This window comes from Buteo buteo, chromosome Z (genome assembly GCF_964188355.1).
Source record: "Buteo buteo chromosome Z, bButBut1.hap1.1, whole genome shotgun sequence".
In the NCBI taxonomy this organism is placed as follows: Eukaryota; Metazoa; Chordata; class Aves; order Accipitriformes; family Accipitridae; genus Buteo; species Buteo buteo.
Window position 1 is genome coordinate 80,963,184 of NC_134204.1, and position 20,040 is coordinate 80,983,223.

At 41.5% G+C, this 20,040-nt stretch overlaps 1 protein-coding gene and 1 long non-coding RNA gene across 11 annotated transcripts in view; one reads left to right on the forward strand and one right to left on the reverse strand.

Moving 5' to 3' along the window:
* Positions 1 to 782: 782 nt before the first annotated feature.
* Positions 783 to 20,015, reverse strand: LOC142027221 (uncharacterized). 7 transcript variants are annotated; one of them, XR_012649056.1, is made up of 5 exons: positions 19,836 to 20,015; positions 19,130 to 19,198; positions 16,657 to 16,729; positions 12,938 to 13,051; positions 783 to 12,517 (listed from the first exon to the last, which is right to left on the reverse strand). It is a non-coding gene; the product is annotated as an uncharacterized LOC142027221 (long non-coding RNA). The 7 variants fall into 7 exon arrangements; XR_012649051.1 differs by having other exon boundaries at positions 19,130 to 19,253; XR_012649054.1 differs by lacking the exons at positions 19,130 to 19,198; positions 19,836 to 20,015 and having other exon boundaries at positions 783 to 3,444; positions 9,146 to 9,214; positions 10,520 to 12,517; positions 16,657 to 19,117.
* ATG10 (autophagy related 10) overlaps positions 19,502 to 20,040 on the forward strand; it is an 88,170-nt gene continuing 87,631 nt past the window's right edge. For all 4 annotated transcript variants that reach the window (XR_012649046.1, XR_012649047.1, XR_012649048.1 and 1 more), the window contains exon 1: positions 19,502 to 19,686. Coding sequence is in view for 1 of the 4 variants with exons in the window: in XM_075020951.1 (XP_074877052.1) it covers positions 19,618 to 19,686 (69 nt within the window). In the remaining 3 variants the exon portion in view is untranslated. The remainder of the gene's footprint in view (positions 19,687 to 20,040) is intronic.

The window sequence follows — 20,040 nt, forward strand, 5'->3', positions numbered from 1 at the left end:
ATCTGCTTGCATTTCTTTTAGCTCCAGAAGTTAACAGTCGTGTTAATCTTAATTTCTGTTTGCAGTAACTAAGAGAAGACAGGAGGTAAATACTGGAAGTATCAAGATGCAGCTCCTGTCTAGTAAGTTTTCTGGCTATTATTTAAAACATTTCAATACGTAACATGTGTCAGAAAAGTTTAGTCTGAGTCCTGGCTTGACTACTGGTGAGTGAGGGTAACACTTTGGGAGTACTTGGTTCCTCTGATCAGCCATTAGCGGCCAAATCTTGATCCAAGTGTCGAGTGATTTCAGAGCCTTTGTGCACCTCTGTTGCTCAGATACACGGTGTGAGAACTGTCAGATTGGTCTCGAGAGAGTTTCTTGCTTGCTGAAAAAAAGGGTCACAGTCTGCACATAGTTGGTCAGGAGAAGGAGAATGTGTTAGTTGAAGGTCTGCTGTGGGTCATCTCTGCAGTAACTTCAGAGGGTGCAGAACTGCCCTTTGCAGGAGGAAGGGATCAGCGTGGTGCAATACGAACAAAGACTGTATTGCCAAGAGCGTGAGTCTCCTGTGGTAGTACCAGCCCATGCACATCGACAGCAAGGTAGTGTAGCAGGAACCATTCTTCAGTTAAGGAGGAGTGGACATGGAGCAGTCTGGGAAAGGTTATTCCAGAGTAGTGCAAAATGACTGTTTTCATATACCTCTGTGTGCTAGTGCAGCTCCCACAAACTTCAGCTGGAATTACACTGTAGTACACCAGAGGTAAATGGCATGCCACATGAAAAGCACCCTCAATCTTTTGCCTGTATGTTTTTTGAGGGAGTGCTGTGATGCTTTCAGATTGCATATTAAAGGTGTCTCAAAATTAAAAGCGCTTTGACTGACGATGAGAAAGATTAAATCTGTCATCCAAGAGCTGAGTTTGATAATACAAGGATAGGCAGCCCAGCTAACAAGCAAATTTACTGTTAAGTTTTTGTTACAAAAACGTACCAACAGTTTACAAGGTCCAGATACTGCTTACAAAAGTCCTGTGAGAGCTAACCTGTTCCCCACAGCCTTGCGAGCATTCATCATTGGCTGTCACCCTGCTCAACCTTAACTTTCATTTACTGTTCTGTGCTGGTAAAAAGATGTATCCTGTCTGTTTTGTGTAGCAGTAGTTAGATGTAGCAGAGGTATAAAAAGAAGTATCTCTCCAAAGTGTATTAATGCGCATTAGTTTAGGTTGTAGGTGTGGTCCTGCTGGGATTAGTTAGTGTAGTAAAGGAATTTTTTTATGAAGAGAATTAAACTGATTGATCTGATGGGTGCTAGGAAATGTGTGGATTATATGATTATGTGGCTATTGCAGACTAGCATGCTTGTATTTATAACTATTCTGTGTTACCACTACAATTTGTGTGGATGGCTCTGTGCGTCCTTTGTTTTCTCTTTTGGGGGGAAAATGGTTACTGTTGTTGTTACACGGTTAAGTCTAGATACTAGCATTTTTGGCTGGGGAGAATAAATAGCTGTAACATCATCAGACTTGCATAGATCTATGCAAGTATTCTAAAAATGTGCATGTTGTAAGCTGGCAGGGAATAATAATGAGCATGGGAGACTGTAGCTGATGTTAAAGAAGCAGATCACTCAGTTGTACAGTGTAAGTTGTATTCCCTCTAAAAAAATTAGCTGAGCAGGGTGTAATAATCACAGACTTGTTTCTGGGAGTTGAGGAGGAAAAAGTGAAACCAAAGCAGAGCTAGTGCTGCTGCTTTTTAAAACAGGGTGTGTGAGGAATTTGGAGAAAGAGAATGCTTGGGCAACTTTTTTTTGCCTGAAGAAAGAGAGAGGAGAAAAAAAGAGTAAATCAGTTCCTTTAAAATTTTTTGAAAAAGGAATAGTTAGAACTTCTTTTCCTAGAAGGAAAAGTCCTCTTGATATGTTAGGAAGTTTTTTCTTGTGCATTGAGGAGGACAGCAATAAGAGAGGGATTCCTGAGGGACCCAGGATCCACCCCCCACACACTCTAGCCCAGACTTTTCTTGTGGGTTTGTGCAAGAATGATGACAGTACCAGAAAAGCAGTTCCTGATTTTAGATCCTGCTACTAAAGTCTTCATGTGTTTGTGGGTTACAGGAATCGTGAGGAGATAATCAGTGCGCGATTCAGAGAGGTTAGGCGTGACAAAACAGCTCCCAAAGTGACAGTGGGATTGCTCCCTCCATCTCCGGGGTTCAGGTTACCCACCAGCTCAGGTTGTAGCACCACCCTTTCTCCTGGTCTCATTGCAAAGCTCTGGTGCTTGAACTGCAAAGAAGCTGCTCCAAGTCAGTCACAGGATGATTCTCTCTCTAATTTGCCCAACATCTTCATCTGTGTTTCCAGGGAGAGGGTGTCAAGCCAACCCCTTCCTGCGATTACAGAACCCCTTACCTGCGGGAACCGCCTGCTGTGTGCCCCTGGTCTCCCACCCCTGGTCGTTGCCTGTATGCATCTGTGTAAGCCGCTGCTCTCTGAGCTTTGTGTGCTGATGTATTCTGTCCCTTCTGTATTCCCCCCTAATCCAGGCCTAATACACTCAGTTCATGTGTTCTGGTAAGCCTGAGTATTAGACCTCCTATTTCATCCGTATTTATGTTACTGAAAGTTTATTGTAAATGGTGTGGTATGGATAGTAACTTCCTGTGACTGACACACACATTTCCTGCTGACGCGAATGTGTTCAGTTGGTAATAACTTCGCCAGTCTTCTGGCTGAAGTTTTCCAGGCCAGTTGTCCACATCCAACTTAGACACGTAAACGTGCTTATATATTGTAGTGAGGTGATATTCACAGGCACTCTTCCCTTGTCAGTGCCCAGGGCGGACCTGCTTGTAGATGAACCATGGCTTGCAAGAAGGGAGGATGTTTTCTGTAGGAGCTGTAACTCATTTGGTCTGGAAGGTAGAAGGTATTTGGTTGGCGAGTCAGGATATTGCTAACACAGAAAGGATGCTTTAATGATGAAAACCGTTGAATGCTACTCCGGTAAATCCCATGACAGGATTCTGTCCCTGTCGTGACATGAAGCAAGTCATTTAACCAAATTTATCACAGGTGGTCATTGTCTGTGCCCTCCTCTTTTTCTAGCTCCCTGACTGGAGACTCTGTGACCTAATTTGTGGAAGCTGCGAGTACTCATGGTTGCAAACAAAATCAGAGGGGACTGTCAGTTCTGGCATATGTCATTTCTCTGAAAAAAATCAAAGTCCTAGGCATACCAAATTAACAGATATCTCTGATCTTCTTCTGTGCACTGCAGTTCTCTCCTATAAACCAGCATACAGTCATAGGAAGTACTGCCCTATCTCACACAGGAACTGTGAAGATTCCTCTGATGAAGTGGAATGCTTTCCTTATGAGACACCCCAAAAAGCAATTAATAATTCAGTCTTCCAAACAGGGTTTAAATTCAGTACAGTAAATAAGACCTGCAACAACACATTAGAGAATGAGAAAAAGCATAAAAAATGTATAGCTGCTCATTAAAAGAACATCATCTATTCTGTGCCCCAAAAAGGTGGGCAGTACTGCACAATTCAGTCACTAGTCACTATACCAGAATGCTGATGTGTAAGACGGACAAATTAAAGCTTAATTCTGTCTTTTGTGACTTTTGAGTACTTGACTTTGCAAATGTAATAATATTCTTTTAACATATTTTTTTGTGTACGGTATGTATAAATGCTGATAGTATTGCTAATACAGATGTTGCTTTTCAGAGGTCCACTTTACTAGTGGGAGGGTCACTTAAAGTCCTGGATAAATCCCCATTCTGTAAAACCAAAGAAATAATAAACATAAAAGTACCCAAAGAAATAAGCCTGTATATATATTTTAATCCCTCAGCAGTCTTCCTAAAATACTAAAGGGCACTTCTCCTTAATGAGGCCAACACAACCAAAATCAAAGCAAAGATTCCAGAGAAAAGTTCAGCCAAAATCAAATCAAAAAGAATTTTCAGCTTGTTTTAAAACAGTGCAATTCAGGATCTTATTTTATATATTTTACCAAAATCTCCTATAAAAACATATCTGGAAGTGAGAAAGGATGCAAAGTTTTAGGGGGAGCTGTTTTATTACACAGAAGCTAAAAAGGCCACGGGGGAGAAAATGCTTAAAACATGTTTATATCAAAAAGCAAATTCTTAACCTTATCTGTAAAGTAGCTATTGCAGCCTTTAATGCAAGATCAGCACAAATACGAAGACAGAGATAATGCAAAGGTTATGAGGCTGGTTTTGCTTCATATGGCAGGTTTTGGAAAGACAGATGCAGTGATTTTGTATGTGACTGGACACTGCAGCTTTTATGAGGAATTATGTTTTAATTGCATAATAAACAACTGTACAGTAAAACTGAGCTCAGTGACAGAAGTCTTAAGATGTCCAAAGAACTGGTAGTTGTCAGGAGTGTAATCCATACCTATTACTCTGAGTCCTGATGTACATACTGTCAACAACCGCTCAGATAACTGGAATAACTCACAGGCTTGTAGGACAATCCATGCTGGAAGGGACCTCAGGAGGTCTCTGGTCCTACCTCCTGCCCAGAGCAGGGCGAGTTACGAGATTGGACCAAGTTGCTCAGGGCTTTTCTCAGCTGGGTCTTGAAAAGCTCCAAGGCTGGAGAGTGGATATTGGAAAACCTCTCCAGACAACCTTGACTGTCCTCATGATGCAAAGTTTTCTCCTGGTATCTAAGCCAGAACTTCTCTTGTTTCAGCCTATGCCCACTGTATTTTTAAAAAAATGTGTTAATTGGAGTGCAAAAGTTACACCTGACTCCTCGTTGATAACATTTTACATAAATGTATCATTTCAGCTGTAGCTGAAACTGATTGATACTAAAAGTGATTTTAGTATGGAGCAGTAACTGTATGATTAGAACACTCCGAATTCCAAACAAAATTGTAATACTGAAGTAGAAAAATCACTGGATGATAAAATGTGTTTGTAAGCATCATAAATGTAAATGATGAACAATGCAGGTATTCCCCAATGAGAGTAAAACTCAGCAAAATGAAACTGAATAAAAAAACTAAACAAGCTCAGATTTGTACAAACTTGTCCTGCACACACCTTCAAGAAATACTATATACTGCTGTGATCAAAAGGATCATCTGCAGTTTCCATAAGATACCATCATTTTATGACTGGCATTTAGTGTTATAACTCATGGATACAAACTTTGAAGAATATTAACAATATCCCATCTAATGACCCTGTGTTTTTTATATCCTCTGCCTCAGCATGTCCACTTGGTGAGAGACTTCTAACAAGCTTCCCTCAGTACCATTCAAAAGGTTTGTGACATTATTAGTTCACAGTGACAGAAGACATACCTGGCACTGAAGTGCTGTGTAAATAAATCAAAAAAGAGCACAGGATGACTAGGAAGGAGGCATTCCCTCATACTACCAAACTTCCCTTACTCATCGATCCCATTAGGCAGCAGGTCAGGGCTAGAGTAAAGCACATGTAGGACTTGTAGGACAGAAAACTTCCCTTTGTGGAGTACATGTTTTTTCCAACATGCTTTTCTCAGAGTAAAATCTGTCTGACTCAGAACACTTCAGTGTTTCAGGCTATTTCTTTATAAAGCTGCAGGGAAAACAATGTCTAAAACACGCAGTAAGATTTGACCACCTGTAACCAGCTGCTACAGATGCTGTAGACTTGTCTTAAAAAGACTACATACAAATAGTACAGGACAAAGGGATCTATATTTACAGGATGGATGCACACTTCAGAGGTAAGACCAAGAGCCAACAGAGTCATGAAGTTTATGTTAAGCATTGCACTGTAACCACATGCCCTGGAATGAATTATTGAGCTGTTTAAATGGTCATGCTAATGTTTTTACTTATGAGTTCTTACCTGTAGAGGTATGGTCTCATAATTACTGTAATTACAAGGCTTATGAGTCTCATCACTCAAATCACCTTGCTCCCTCAAGACATTCTCAAAATTGCTATCTGTCTGATTCCCACACGCTAAAAAGGTAATTTTGGAGTAAAATTTCCACACTGAAAAAAACAACTCAAACACTCAGAGGAAAGAAATACGCAGCTATGTCATTCAACCCTCTACGCACTCACAGGTGTCCTTTCTAAACCTCTGCCATGTTGTCCCCACCATCTGCAGCTGTCGTAGTGAACTCCCCTACCTTGACCAGGCACACTGCAGCACATACAATTAGGTGTTGATGATGAGCAGTTAGTCTAGATTGCATACACTATGTAGTGAAAACCACTGCATGTAGTTTTTCTTAACTGGTGTTTGAGTTCATGTCAGACAAGAGATGGTGATGAAGAAATATTTATCTGTAGTGCCACTCTTGATATTTCTAATAGCATCAGCTACGGTACTGAGAGCTGCACTAAGGGCTGTGCTGGCAAGTGTACTTGGGATTAAGATTGTTGAATATTTCTTGGTTTTGTTTTCTTCCTTTAAAATTGCAGAATCATAGAATGGTTTGGGTTGGAAGGGACCTTAAAGATGACCTAGTTCCAAAGCCCCTGCCATGGGCAGGGACACCTTCCACTAGACCAGGTTGCTCAAAGCCTCATCCAGCCTCACCTTGAACACTGCCAGGGATGGGGCATCCACAACCTCTCTTGGCAACCAGTTCCAGTGTCTCACCACCCTCACAGTGAAGAACTTCTTCCTTACATCTCATCTAAATCTCCCCTCTTGCAGTTTAAAGCCGTTACCCCTTGTCCTATCACTGCGTGCCCTTGTAAAAAGTCCCTCTCTGGCTTCCTTGCAGGCCCCCTTTAGGTACTGGGAGGCTGCCATAAGGTCTCCCCGGAACCTTCTCTTCTCTTCTCCAGGCTGAACCACCTCAGTTCTCTCAGCCTGTCTTCATAGGAGAGGTGCTCCAGCCCTCTGATCATCTTCGTGGTACTCCTCTGGACCTGCTCCAACAGGTCCATGTCCTTCTTATGTTGGGGGTCCCAGAGCTGAACACAGTACTGCAGGTGGGGTCTCACCAGAGTGGGGTAGAATCACCTCCCTCAACCCGCTGGCCATGCTTCTTGTGATGCAGCCCACGATACAGTTGGCTTTCTGGGCTGCGAGTGTACACTGTCAGCTCATGTCTAGCTTTTCATGCACCAGTACCCCCAAGTCCTTCTCCACAGGGCTGCTCTCAATCCCTTCATCCCCCAGCCTGTACTGATACCAGGGGTTGCCCTGACCCAGATGCACTTGGCCCTGCTGAACCACATGAGGCTCACATGGGCCCACTGCTCCAGCCTGTCAAGGTCCCTCTGGGTGACATGCCTTCCCTCTAGCAAATCAACTGCACCACTCAGCTTGGTGTCAGCTGCAAACCTGCCGAGGGTGCACTCGATCCTGCTGTCTATGTCATTGATGAAGATACTAAATAGGATTTGTCCCAGTATGGACCCTCGAGGGACACCAGTCGTTAGTGGTTTGCACTTGGACACTGAGCCTTTGGCTTTAACTATTTGGATGCAGGCATCCAGCCAGTTCCTTACCCATCGAACAGTCCACCCACCAAACCTATCTCTCTCCAACTTAGCAGCAAAGTCTGAGCCTAGTTAAGCATCCTGTAGAGCTAAGTAGTTCCCCTGGCTATCAAGACAGAAATTACTTAGAATGCAAAAGAAATCTTCTATTCTACAGGGAATAGCTGTATGCTTAATTTTGAAAGTTCAGAATTGCCTTATGGCTAAATATGTGCATGTATGAAGTCTGAAATTTGTGGAGATGGTGGCTGCTTAGACCCAAAATACATAAAAGAAAAACAGGAGAAAATGTAAGAGAGGAACATTTAGAAATGTATCCTCTTTCACAGTCCCAAAGAATTATAAAAAGTTATTGTCTTTGGAAAGAATACTGGGTAATTTTTTTTATCTAAATTCAATTATTAAAGATATCTTAACTGTGCTTTAAGGGCCTAATTATTGCCTCATTGAAACTAATGCAGAGGGGCATCCAATGAAAAGATAGCATGCTATAAATAGAAATCCCAACTAGAGGGCTGCTACTGGAATGTTCATGGTTCTGTGTAATCCAAACAAGCAGATAAATTAAAGAAAGTTAAAAAAATGAAATGTAGGGTAATATAACTTCCACTGTCTTATTGTTATACCTCATTTATGTCTGACTTTACATCACGTGCAGTACAATTATAGTTAAATCTGATTTGTGGCAACCTGAGCTTTGTGAGTGTCATCCCTTTAGCCTGTTCTGCATCGAGTTGTAGATACTCCATTTCATGAAGTACCAGATGTTCTCTGAAAAAGAACATTAGTTACAGAAGTAACATTGACTTCTTAGGGGCAGCCAGGGGACTTGAGGGCAATGTGGGTTAGTTCGGACCTTTCATCTCCAATAAATCCAAATATGGTAAAACTTCAGGTACTTTTTGATTACATAATTCTTAAGAAGTCTCACAATTGTGAAAAACTTATATTGTCTCTGGTAGACCTTTATCTAATGATATAACCAGTAATAATAAAACAATAGGGATCTAAATCTGGACTTACCTTGTTAGTGTTGTATTCACTGGGACTGTGAATAAGGTTACAGGGTTGGGCCCTTAAAATACTGTTTTACAACTTCCTATTTCCAGTCATACTGCAACACCTTACATCTTGTTTAAGATACCAATATGAAAAAAAATATCATGAAGGAAATGAACACTGCTTGCTAGGAAAACCCTCCCTAAGCTCAATTAAATGTTCTGCTTTTCACTTATTTCATAGTATGTCTCAAAAATCCTTCAGTTCCAGTGGTCTGATTATCTCATCACCCTGCCTTCGATTCCCTTTTACTCAAAACAATAATACACAGTTTCATAATAATTATACTTTGATTTTTCTATACACCCATGTTTTCACTTGAGTGTCTGAAAGGGCCTTAAGTAGTATTGAGTTAGTCTTCAAAACACCTATTACATTATCATCCTCATCCTCTTTCTGCACTTAGAAGAAAATAGCAGCAAGAAGCAAGTAACCTGCCAAAGGCAAAAGAGAGAGGTAGTGGCAGAGATGGAAGCAGACGTGAGCTGAAAATGGGTGACACCACCCTCACCACCAGCCCCCAGTAATCCTCCAGCTGATAAAACAGGGTACAGCAGCTGCTTCTCCACTTCTGGATACCTGCAAAGAGCTGTCATCTCCCAGGGTGCTAACCACCGCTTTTAGCCCCTTCTGTGTCTAAACGTTTTCCTAAAAAAGAGAAGACAGTTACCAGATAGACAATGTTCATAAGTGCTGTTGAAGACATACGTGGAAATGGTTTTTATGTAAACAAAATGCATCCACCCCTAAAGCCACGTTGTTTGACTGTGAGCAGGTAAGGAGATGGGAAAAGTTACAAAGTGTTGGGATAAAGGGGATTAAACAGAAAATGACCTGGATTTGTGTAAGCCTTCCAGATGGCAAGGCATGAGAAACAGGCACCCCAGTTCACTTCTGCTGGGTGCGTCTCATTTGAATTGGTGCTTGGGGGTACGTGCCACTGTTACTACACATGCAATTACTGTGTCTCTGGCCTCAAATTACAAATCACATACAATGTGTGTGCATTGTGCATTAGGGATCCACAATTTAAATTTACATCTTATTTTGGCTTTGCTTCTTGAATTTGGCTGTTTTCCTGAAAATTCCTAGGAAAAGAAATCTGTCTCTTAAACATGATTTAGTTTGAATCATATCCAGTTAACTCTCAATTATCTGTGGACAATATGTGCCAGACATGGCCCATTTTGGCACAGAGCTCTGTGTAAGCTAAATGCTTACAAGCTATATTTTAGGTATATATCAGCTAAAGCCCCCTATAAATCCACTTCAGCTCTGTGCAGATCCAGCCATAATGTCTCAGCATTGTCCTCCAGCTGCAAGTAGCAGGGGGGTGTGGCTCCTTTTCTGATTTGCCATGAACCCATCGGCTGGTGCTGGAATGAAGCTAGTAAATCCGGCCAGAGGGAACCCCATTCCTGCAGTTTGTACTATGCTCCTCTGTGCTGGGGGAGGATGCCCTAGCTCTGCAACCCGTACTCAGCCTGCAGCATTTTGGAGCACTGTACAAAGACACCCGAGAAGTTCAGCAGAAGTCATTTCACCTCCAGTTCTGGGCCTGTGCTGGCTACACTGGATCTCAGCTATTTCCAAGCATGGTCACGCTGATGCTTTCAGCCATGCGGCAGAGTACCTGTATTATCAAATTTGTCAGGTGTTGCAGCCCCACCATTACTCCAGATAATGGAGAGTAACTACTGGGCTAAATTAATTCTGACATACCTTCATCGACTTCAGCAGTGTTACACTAGAGGTGAATTTGGCCCATGGATTTCATTGTTACATTAAGAAGCTCTCAGTGCCATGTACAGATGAGGGGAGCTGACACTGATGAGCTGGTGAAGCTAAAGTGTGCTATTTCACAGTGTTATTAAACAAATCATTTCAATTTCAGTGACAGTCTGCTCTTCAACCTCTTGTCTTACTTTCTTTGACTCTTACTGTATTATTTACCTTGTAAAAATGCTGCACATGGCTAAAGTACGATGACTGACGCTCAGGATGGGAAAGTGGTTTGGATAACCTCTACACCCTCCCTGCCTGAAATGTTCCAGCGCAGTGTAACTGTGTTACATGTAAATATAACTTCAGTGAACAACCTGGAGTTACAGCTTCTTATGCCAGGGTAAATTCGGTCAACTGGGTCAGTGCATTTGGGAATCGTAGACTAGAAGTAAGAAATTACAAGGTGAGTATTAGGGGGAAAAAAAAGAGTACTGACATTGCAAGAGAACTTATTTGGAAGTTCTGCTGACAGCAGTTTGGGGGACTGGACCCCTACAAATCCTTTTTTTGCACTCATTTCTGCAGTAGCAATCTTCATCAGTTTCAGGGTGAGGGAAGTACTCCAGCATTGTTCAAAGGATCATCTTATTGATATACACCATGACTTTATGCAGCCATGCTGCAGGTTAATCTTTGTCTGAATAAATGTACAGTTTTTCTGGGGAAAAAAAATAAATTACAAAATGGATTTGATAATATCTCAGTAATTGAACAGCTGATTTGAATTTTGAAGGTCTGGTGAATTTCTGGACTATATAATTCAAGGGATTGAAAAAAAGCCTTTGGCTTTGTCCAAATAAGGATAAACAAAAGCATGAGAGTTATATATGAACTTATGTTAGTTAACAGAGAACTTTGTGAAGTCTGGTACAGAGATGATACTTTAGCATGTGCCAGTGTGTCCATTTTAAATGGCAGGTCCTTTCTGTGGTGTGAAGAAAAACATTTTCATTAATAGTTCACTGTCAATTGAATGGTCAATTGCTCACTGCTCACTTCATCATTTTCTCAGGATGGCTTCTGATTCTTTCGAATCCTGGCAGGTAACACTTATGTGTATTTTTCAGGCAACGAGCATTTTCTTTGTCCGTCTTTGATGAATAAACAAACTCAGCAGACTGACTTCTAAACTCCCCATTAATTGATATGATGTTCTTCCACTGGGCTTCTGAAAGTCTCATTTGCATATCCTGATGAAAACCCCATCACTGGCTGAAATGACATTTTTGCATTCTGAAGCATTCAGTACATTTATAATTTCAGTAGTAAGTTTGGAAAACAGGACTCATGACAATAAAAGATGATGTGTTAGAAATCAACCTTATTCTCAATTTGTAATACCTGCTGTATGATAAAAGAAATGTAATTTTAGAAAGGATTATAATGTTCATGTCATGCTGAGGCTGTTCACTTGCTAGATTTCTCACAAACAGGAAAATACTAAAAATGTTAATTTAGAGGCCATGATCTTATGTTGATGAAAACCATAAAGTACAGGGTCTTTCTCCAGTGCTTTACATCAAACTGGATAAATACTCCTTTTTCCATTCCTGTGACAGGCTCATCCAAATAAGAATAGGTAGCTATGCCGCTTGGAAGGCTGAACAAGCAAACAGTTCAGCTGTTTATAAAATAAGAAGGAACGACAGACAATGTGTTTGAGAAGCAATACCGAGTGAGGATTTCAGGAGATGGATTTGGCAGCTATGAAAGAGAATTGGCAACAGAAAGTAAAAATCAGAGAGACAGCCTGGTTGGCGAGACTAAGGGCTCAAGCAGCCAACTAGTCCACCTCTGGTAACAGCAGCAGGAGAGGCCGTTTAGGAAAACAAGTGAGCCTAGCTCTGTCTTTGGTCCACACCTTGGCAGCCACAATTGTTGTATTAGGGATGCTAGAGAGTAATAAAACATTAAAAAACCTTAACTTCAGGGGGGAGAGGCCTGAAGGAGAACTCTGTAGTTGTCGAGTACATCTGCATTGGATCTCACCGAGGAGCAGATCTACAGTTGTTTGTGCAAGCCCCTCCCCGTTTCTTGCTGTACACAAGTCTATGGGGTTTGGAAATCCTGTGAACTGGACACCTCCAGCCTTGGCGTGGACAGAGGCCAATACACTTGACCCTGACCCTCTGCTTGAACCAGTGCAAGGCAGGTGAGATGAAGTATCTGGAAAGACAGACAAGGGGGACACCAGACAGGAAACACAATTCTCACTCCACCTGGTTGCAGTTTTATGTATTGCTTTCTCTGTTGAATATTAAGGGCAAGTTCCATGGTTTAGGTTACTTTGTTTCTGCACCCATTTAGCTCACATTTTAAAAAGTGGCTTTCAACTGGTAACAGGAAGATTGTTACCAGGCTGTGCACCTGCACTTGAGAGATACATGACAACATTTTTCCTAAGTAAACTGGTAAATTTCTTACAGCAGTATCTCCAATCTGCTATTCAAAAACTTGCACTAGTGTTAACAGGCATACTTTCTGACAGCACAAATCAGTTTAATTTCAGTATTGTAGGTCCATGTTCATAGCCCAACAAATGTTTTCTAGGGTACAGCAGTCCAGAGTCATATCCACAGCTTTTACCTTGCTGACATCAGAAGTTATTTTCATAGCACCAGCGTGTCTTCAGTCAGCCAAATGCACACTCCAGTTCTACTGTTCCACTGCTAGGTATGCAACCGATTTTTCTCTTGGGACCTATGCAATTAGAGAAGGATTTCATGATGTTTAATAAGAGAAATTGTTACTAAAATAACAGTGAGCAGTAAAACTCCATGGCTAGCAACATGACTGGGAAGGACTTCATTTTGTCTGTGAGCTTAAGCACTAGGCTTTATTACTTTGGTGTCACCAGCCTTGCTGTATTTCCCACATTGCTGTTCAAAACACTGTCCTTATCATCCATCAAGCCTTTAACTGAGCTAGAGCACGTTGCTCTTTTGGCTGGTGTAAGTCTTTAAGGACAAACTGGGGGCATCTGCAGTCCCTTAGTATCTCCAGAGCTATCCCGGACCTCACTCAGCTACAGAAGCATTAGCCTCTGAAAGCCATTTATTTCCCCCTTTGGGACCATAAGGGGAAAAAACAGGGTTTTGCAAAGCAAAATGAAACCCAAGAAACAATCTAACTCCTGGAAAGACACCTATGATGATCCCCAGGAATCCTGAAATCAAACACACAGATCAGGTACATCCCTTGTGTGCAGGATGTTGTATGCATACAATGCTGTGACATGAATAATATATGTTAAGTCAAACTTGCTGGGATACAACATGCACTGAACTATACACAGATACTATTTAACAGGCACACCCCTGGTGATGTTGTTGGCTGTATGTTAAATGCTCAGAGGGAGTTCTAAGGCAGGAAAAGGGTTTGGTATACATTGCAAAACAGCCTTGGAGTGATTATTTCAGCCAGTGTAAATTAGAGCGACCATAAGGGAAAGTTTGTCTCCTAGACAGCCTCAAATGAGGGAAGGTGGCTTTGTGCCTCCTCAGCTTTCCTGCGCTTAGCTGCAACATCAGTACAGCAAAGGCTAAAGTCCTGATCTGTCGTGCAGTTTGTGTTGCAGGCAGGGTTCGGAGTATGTTTAGGCTTGCACTTCAGCAGAACTTGTTAAGCATGAAGTGCAAAAGTTACTGCTATACATCTCCTTGGATGAGGGTGCACACCTGCAGTCAGGAATTGGCCGTGACAAGATTGCCTCTTGGTGCCCTTTCCCACATGACAATTCTTTAGTAGCTGCAGGTTGGTCGGATAGATGGGTCAGAAGTGGTGCCCAAACAGAGTATCTTAGTAAATATGACTGGGTGTTATGACTGCTACCAGAGTGATTAAAAACTAGTGTTTGTTTAAAGTAATGTTTTATGCACTTTGGTGGAATTTTAATTCTTGTCACTATTTATTTGTTCAAAAGTATCTGCCTTGTAATGATAAGAATCCATCTGCAATTTTTGACTAATGATCAGTAACATTATGTGATGTCTGCTACTACTTGTATTACATTTTGCTTGGCTTCTAAATGTCCTTGTATATTTTTCTCTGCAAAAATGATAGTGGAGGGTGCAAGATTATTTTATTTTATTTTATTTTTTTAGTTTTGGATAGTTTCTGTTGTTGAATTACTTTACAAAAAAAAAAGTACAATCTGTCATTCTTCATTGATGAAGAAATTCCCTCTCATTCTTCAATTCAGTCAGTCTCCTTAAATAACAGAGTTCTTAACTTTTACAGTAAACCTTCAAGTTAAGCTCCGATTCTCTGCTCTACACAAGGCAGATGATAACTGGTCTGGCTCTTGCCTGTCATTTCCCATCCAGGCAGCTTCCCTCTTGACCTTTCTACATATCACGTGAGGAAAAGATTCTCAAAGCACAGCTTTGCATGTTACATTATATCACTTTGGGTTCATAATATGTTGTAGGAATCAAGAATAAAGTCCTGTTTTCCTAGCATCAATATCTGTCCATCTTGACTCACTTCAGTGTTAATTATGAGCTGCTAATTTTATATGTAGACCTGCATGCCTATACCAGATGAATAATTGGAATAATTTACTCTGGAGCTTAGCACTAGGCTTTATTTACCTTATATGTGTAAAATGAATCCTAGTTCTGATCTAGCTAGCATTTTGAACAAAAATATTTCACACATTGTACTTCGAACTGGTTTCTGATTTGCTGCTTTTAGCAAACCAGACAGTGGTAGCATAGGTTTGCTCGTTTAATAAAACAGGAGAGACAGACGGTAACTTGCTTATTTATTACAATTATATATATTTACTATAAGTTCTAACAGTATTCTTTTATTGTACTTTCATATAATCCTGTGTTATAATGACCTTTGCTTCACCATCTGCAGATATTTTAATGCTGTTTTGACCATGAACTTGTAAGCTGATTTAAAAATTTATCTTTCTGTATCAATTAGGCATCCTCATTATTCTCAACATATCCAAAACTAATTTCCCTGCTTAGGAGCAACATTTTTGAGGCCTTCAACTGCTGTTATCTTTTATATTAATGACCTAAGTATTTCATATGTAGCCTGTCTCCAGTTGATTTTGATAGGTATTGGTCTAATAGGAAAAGAAAAAATAAATAAAACCAGGATGGAACATGAATAACAGTAACAGAAAGGGAATAAAAAACAAATGAAAAAAAAAATAAATCTGAAGCTGAAAGAATTATTGAACTTTTAGATGAAATAAAATAAGTAAAAGTAAGTAGGAAAAATTGCCAAAACCAGAAGGTGGCAACAATTGCTGCATTATGCTAGTACTTTCTTCAGTGCTGGTTGGTAGCTGCTGGAGTAGAATAAAAATACTCATGAAAAATGTATGCTGTTTGTATGCCTCTCAGTTTGTTTCATTTTGAACTTTCTCTCAGAACAATCACAGGGCCCAAGAGCAAGTATGTTGAAGGCACAGATGACACATCCTCAAAATTCAGCTCCATTTGCCAGCCTAACACAGTCACCACAGCCTTCAACAAATTACTTAATTCGTCTTTTTCTGCCAGCAAAAGGAAAATAACACTACTTGTCTACCTTGTAAGAGCACTGTAATATTACAGTGATTATTGGAAAATAAGGTTTGTTAACAATTTTGAAATAGTAACTCTCTACCTACCAAGTTCTATCAGGGGAATTTCAACTATTAAGTCCCCTAAACGGACGAAGCAGAAGAGTGCAGAATATCTTACTTTTAATTCTTACAATGTATTATTGGTGCAGAATCTCCATAAGCACTATTAATCTAATGACAGACAATGAAGAGATTTAGATTAAGCAGTCAGCTGTGGTGAATGTTTGCTAATATCAGTTTCAACTGGAATGAAGTCCAGCTTTCAATTTTGCAGATGTTGTCTATATATGCAATCCTTCTTAAATTGTAGATATGCTCCTGTGACCATATTAGTACAGCAAATGAAGAAACTATTTGTTATAGCACAAATGATGTATCGGGTTTGAACACGCTGTCCGATAGCCTCACAAGACATTTTCAAAAGCATTTTGCTTTGGCTATACCATTATTTCTTATTTGGCTCACCTAGCAATATTATTTTATTCTAAAACTTTGCAACCCCAGTACTGTCAGGCACTGGCAATAACAGATTATTATCTCTTTTTGTTTAGCAACATTGCTCAGCATCGGAAATTAAGAGTAATCAGAAAAGAAAGTGGAAGAAATAGCATTAGAATTACTGTGAATTGCTCAGGATCTGAGCCATACTAAGGAGGATTTGTGAAGATGAATGTACATCGTGTTAATTCTACCAGTCCGAGAGCTGTAATGTTACCTTCTTTCCTTGGAGAGTAGAGTGTTGCCTGAACTGCTTGACTGATCAATGGGTTTTGAATGAAGCTGGGTTTCTTGGGACCAAACAACAGGATGAAGAGATGAAAAAGACCTTTTAGAGATCATTCAGTTCACAGCCTGGCTGATGAAGGATTATTTTCCATGATCTTTAGTTTAGTTCTAAAATTCCCAACCAACAAAGTTCCTACAACAACTGTAGTTTACTCTCAAAAATTACCAATATGTGATAATGTATTAATATATTAATATCTATATATATATAATATTAATATATTTAGAATAAAACAAACCAGTCTGATGACCTATTACGCATTTGTTTTAAGTATATAAACATCTAAGTAGTGACACAACGAACAGGACTGTTAATGCTTCTGTATGGCAAAGACAAGATGGAAACCTGAGGCATTTATTCAGAGTACAGGCAAAAGAAGGAAGAGGAAGGAAAGCAACCCTCATGCTGGGACTTCTTGTCAAGTAATTTTAGAATGACAGCAAATGCATTTCCCCTGATACAGAGGCACTCACTGCAACTTACTGAAATGCTCTGGCAACAATACTGGAGATGACCAAGCTGATACCAGGTGCTGTAAGAATATACCATGAGTCTGATTTGCTCTGCAGACAGACATAAAGGGAAACGGACATAGAAAACTGAAACTATTAGCCCAAACTTGTCAACAGCAGAGCCAGGATTAGAATCCACCTCTAGTAGTTACAGCGTCCTGTCCACATAGAGATATATAGTATTTCTATTAGCAATTATGTATGGATACTAACAGTTTTTCAAAGTTAAGTGTTTTAGACCTTAACTTCTCTAACATGAAGACTTAGTTATGCTTGTCACGAGGAAGCCAGCAAGTCCTGAAAGGGGATATTCAGGTCAACCATTTATTATTTTTAACAATACATAATTACTTAACATTGTATATGTTCAGCTTAACGTCCATAGACAATATTGCCTGTTTGTGACACTCCAACAGTACAGCTAAAGCCTATACTCTTTAAAAATGGCCACTAGTGTTGAGATCCTAGTCACTGGATGTCCTTCATTTTTACAGGGGCTGTGCACTCAATGATTTTAAATAAAGTAAAGGGATCTGAATATATGGAAACTATGGCTTAGTTTTCTGGAAACTGCCAGTCATGGTGACTCCTTTGCTAACCAGTGAAAAATCAGGGCCCTATCAGCCACTTTTTCAATGAGCTATGTCTTAAACCTGATGATTCTTCTCTAAGAAAATCCAGAGAGACAGTAACAAAGCTAAAATTAGAAATCAGGAGCTGTAGCTTCCAAGGCAATGCATATTATGTGACATTTTTTCAATACCACAGGCATTTTCTGTTAGCAAAGACGGCTTACAGAATATATTCCACAGTGTAAAAATCTTCCCTCAAAACTCAGGGTTGGATGACAACATGGTGTTTACTTACCAAATTTCAAAACCCCAACATTTAAAAGAAAGAGTGAAGAACAATATAAATAATTAATTCTGATGATTAAATAATGACTGTAGCATCACAACTTGTAGTTATAATGGCATCACCCAATCTATGCAGCTGCTTTCAAAAATAATATATGCAGTCAAAGTAGTAATCTATGGAGGTACCATAATCTGTTCAAAGCACATCACACAATTAATAATTTTCCAGAATACCTTCATGAAAAAACCCTTTGCTTATATATACCTAACGTTGGAAAGTACAGACTTAGATGGTACATTTCACTGTTCACAAAAAGTAGTGAAAATTATCTTTAAGTATGAATCACGGTACATATTTGAAGAACTTGGCTGCTAACAGCCAAAATCCAGAAAATGGAATTTTAAGAACAAAGAGAAATGGTTTACCTCAGGGATATTCCAGCAAAATGCTCTGGCCCTTGTAAGCTCTCCACACCCAGCAAATTACAAGCAAATTAGGAACTGCACAGTTGGAGAACGTCACATTACAACCAGCTAGAGCAAAGCACCATCTGCATATGGAGGCTCTCCACTGAGCAGCATGGTCTCCAAAGCTGATGGGATAGCTCTTGTTTACTCTTAATGCAACAGTCCTAAAGCTCTTTAAAACAGCCGTTTACAGCTAGATAGGTAAAGCCAACATTTTACCTTCCACTTAAGACTATGCAAATATACTGCATTCCGCATAGTACAGTTTGGATAGCTTAGTCATGCCAGACAAGACCTTACCACTGAAAAATGTATGGTTTAATAGACTCATAAATTTAAAAATAATTATTCTAGCATTTGTGTAGCAAAACAGCTTCTGTGCACCTACCAAATTTTCAGATCTAAAAGCAGTTATGAAGACAACACAGCTGGGTAACAAAATGAACGCTGACGTTGGGCATCTCCTGGAAACAGCTCAGGATTACGGTTTTGGCAAGACCCTGCATTTCTTCTTCTTTTCATCCAGACAACTGTATAACCCTTTTGGATTACTCTTCTACTTACCCCCGTGTTATGTTACAAGGCAGCGCTCAGGTGACCTGGCCATTTTAATTTCACGTTCCCCCTCCTCATCTTCGTCAGGGAGAAGTAATAACATTATATTGTAGGGAGAGAAGGGCGATTAAGTCTGCGAAACCAGTTAGAAACATTCAGATAAAACTGGCATTGTTGAGCTTCTGGAAGAAGGCCAGCCTGAACTCAATTTATCCGGGGCGAACACTTTTTTGGGGGCGGGAGTCGGGGGCCGACAGAAGGGAGCTGGGAGAGAGGGGGGCCTTTCCAGACGCTTGCCGAACACGCTCACGTCCGACCGCCTCACACGTCGCCTCACACAGCGAACGCGAAGGGCCGCGGCAGGGCCGCCACCGCCGCCCGCCCCTCAGTCCTGTCAGCCCGGGCTTCCCGCCCGCCCGGCCGTTAACACCCCCCCACCCCCCACCCCTCCCGCCGCGCATGCGCAGCTGCCTCCCTCCGGCCGCCGCGGAGCGCGCATGCGCGCTGAGCGGGGTGGGTGCGCGAGCCGGAGCTGGCGGGAGGAGGAGGAGGAGGAGGAGGGCACGGTATGTGGAGGGCGGTGCGGCGGGGCTGCTCCCTCCCGCTCTCCCCGGTCCCGCGTCCCTCTCTGGGGCCGTCCCGGGGGGTGCGCCCCCTCCCCCCCTTTCCTCCCTGCGCGGCCTGCGGCGGGCCTCGCCTCGCCTCCTCGCATCACCTCAGGCGGGACGGGGCGCCCGCGCCCCGCCGCTCCCCCGGTGGACGTCGCCTGGCTATGGCGGCCGGCAGCAACCGCCTCCCCCTCCTCCCCTCCCCGCGGCGGGAGGCCTGAGGGGGCGAGGGCAGCGCCGGGGGAGCCGTCCCGTCCCGTCCCGTCCCGGCGTGGCGGGAGGGGCTCCGCAGCGCGGGGCGGGCGAGGAGGA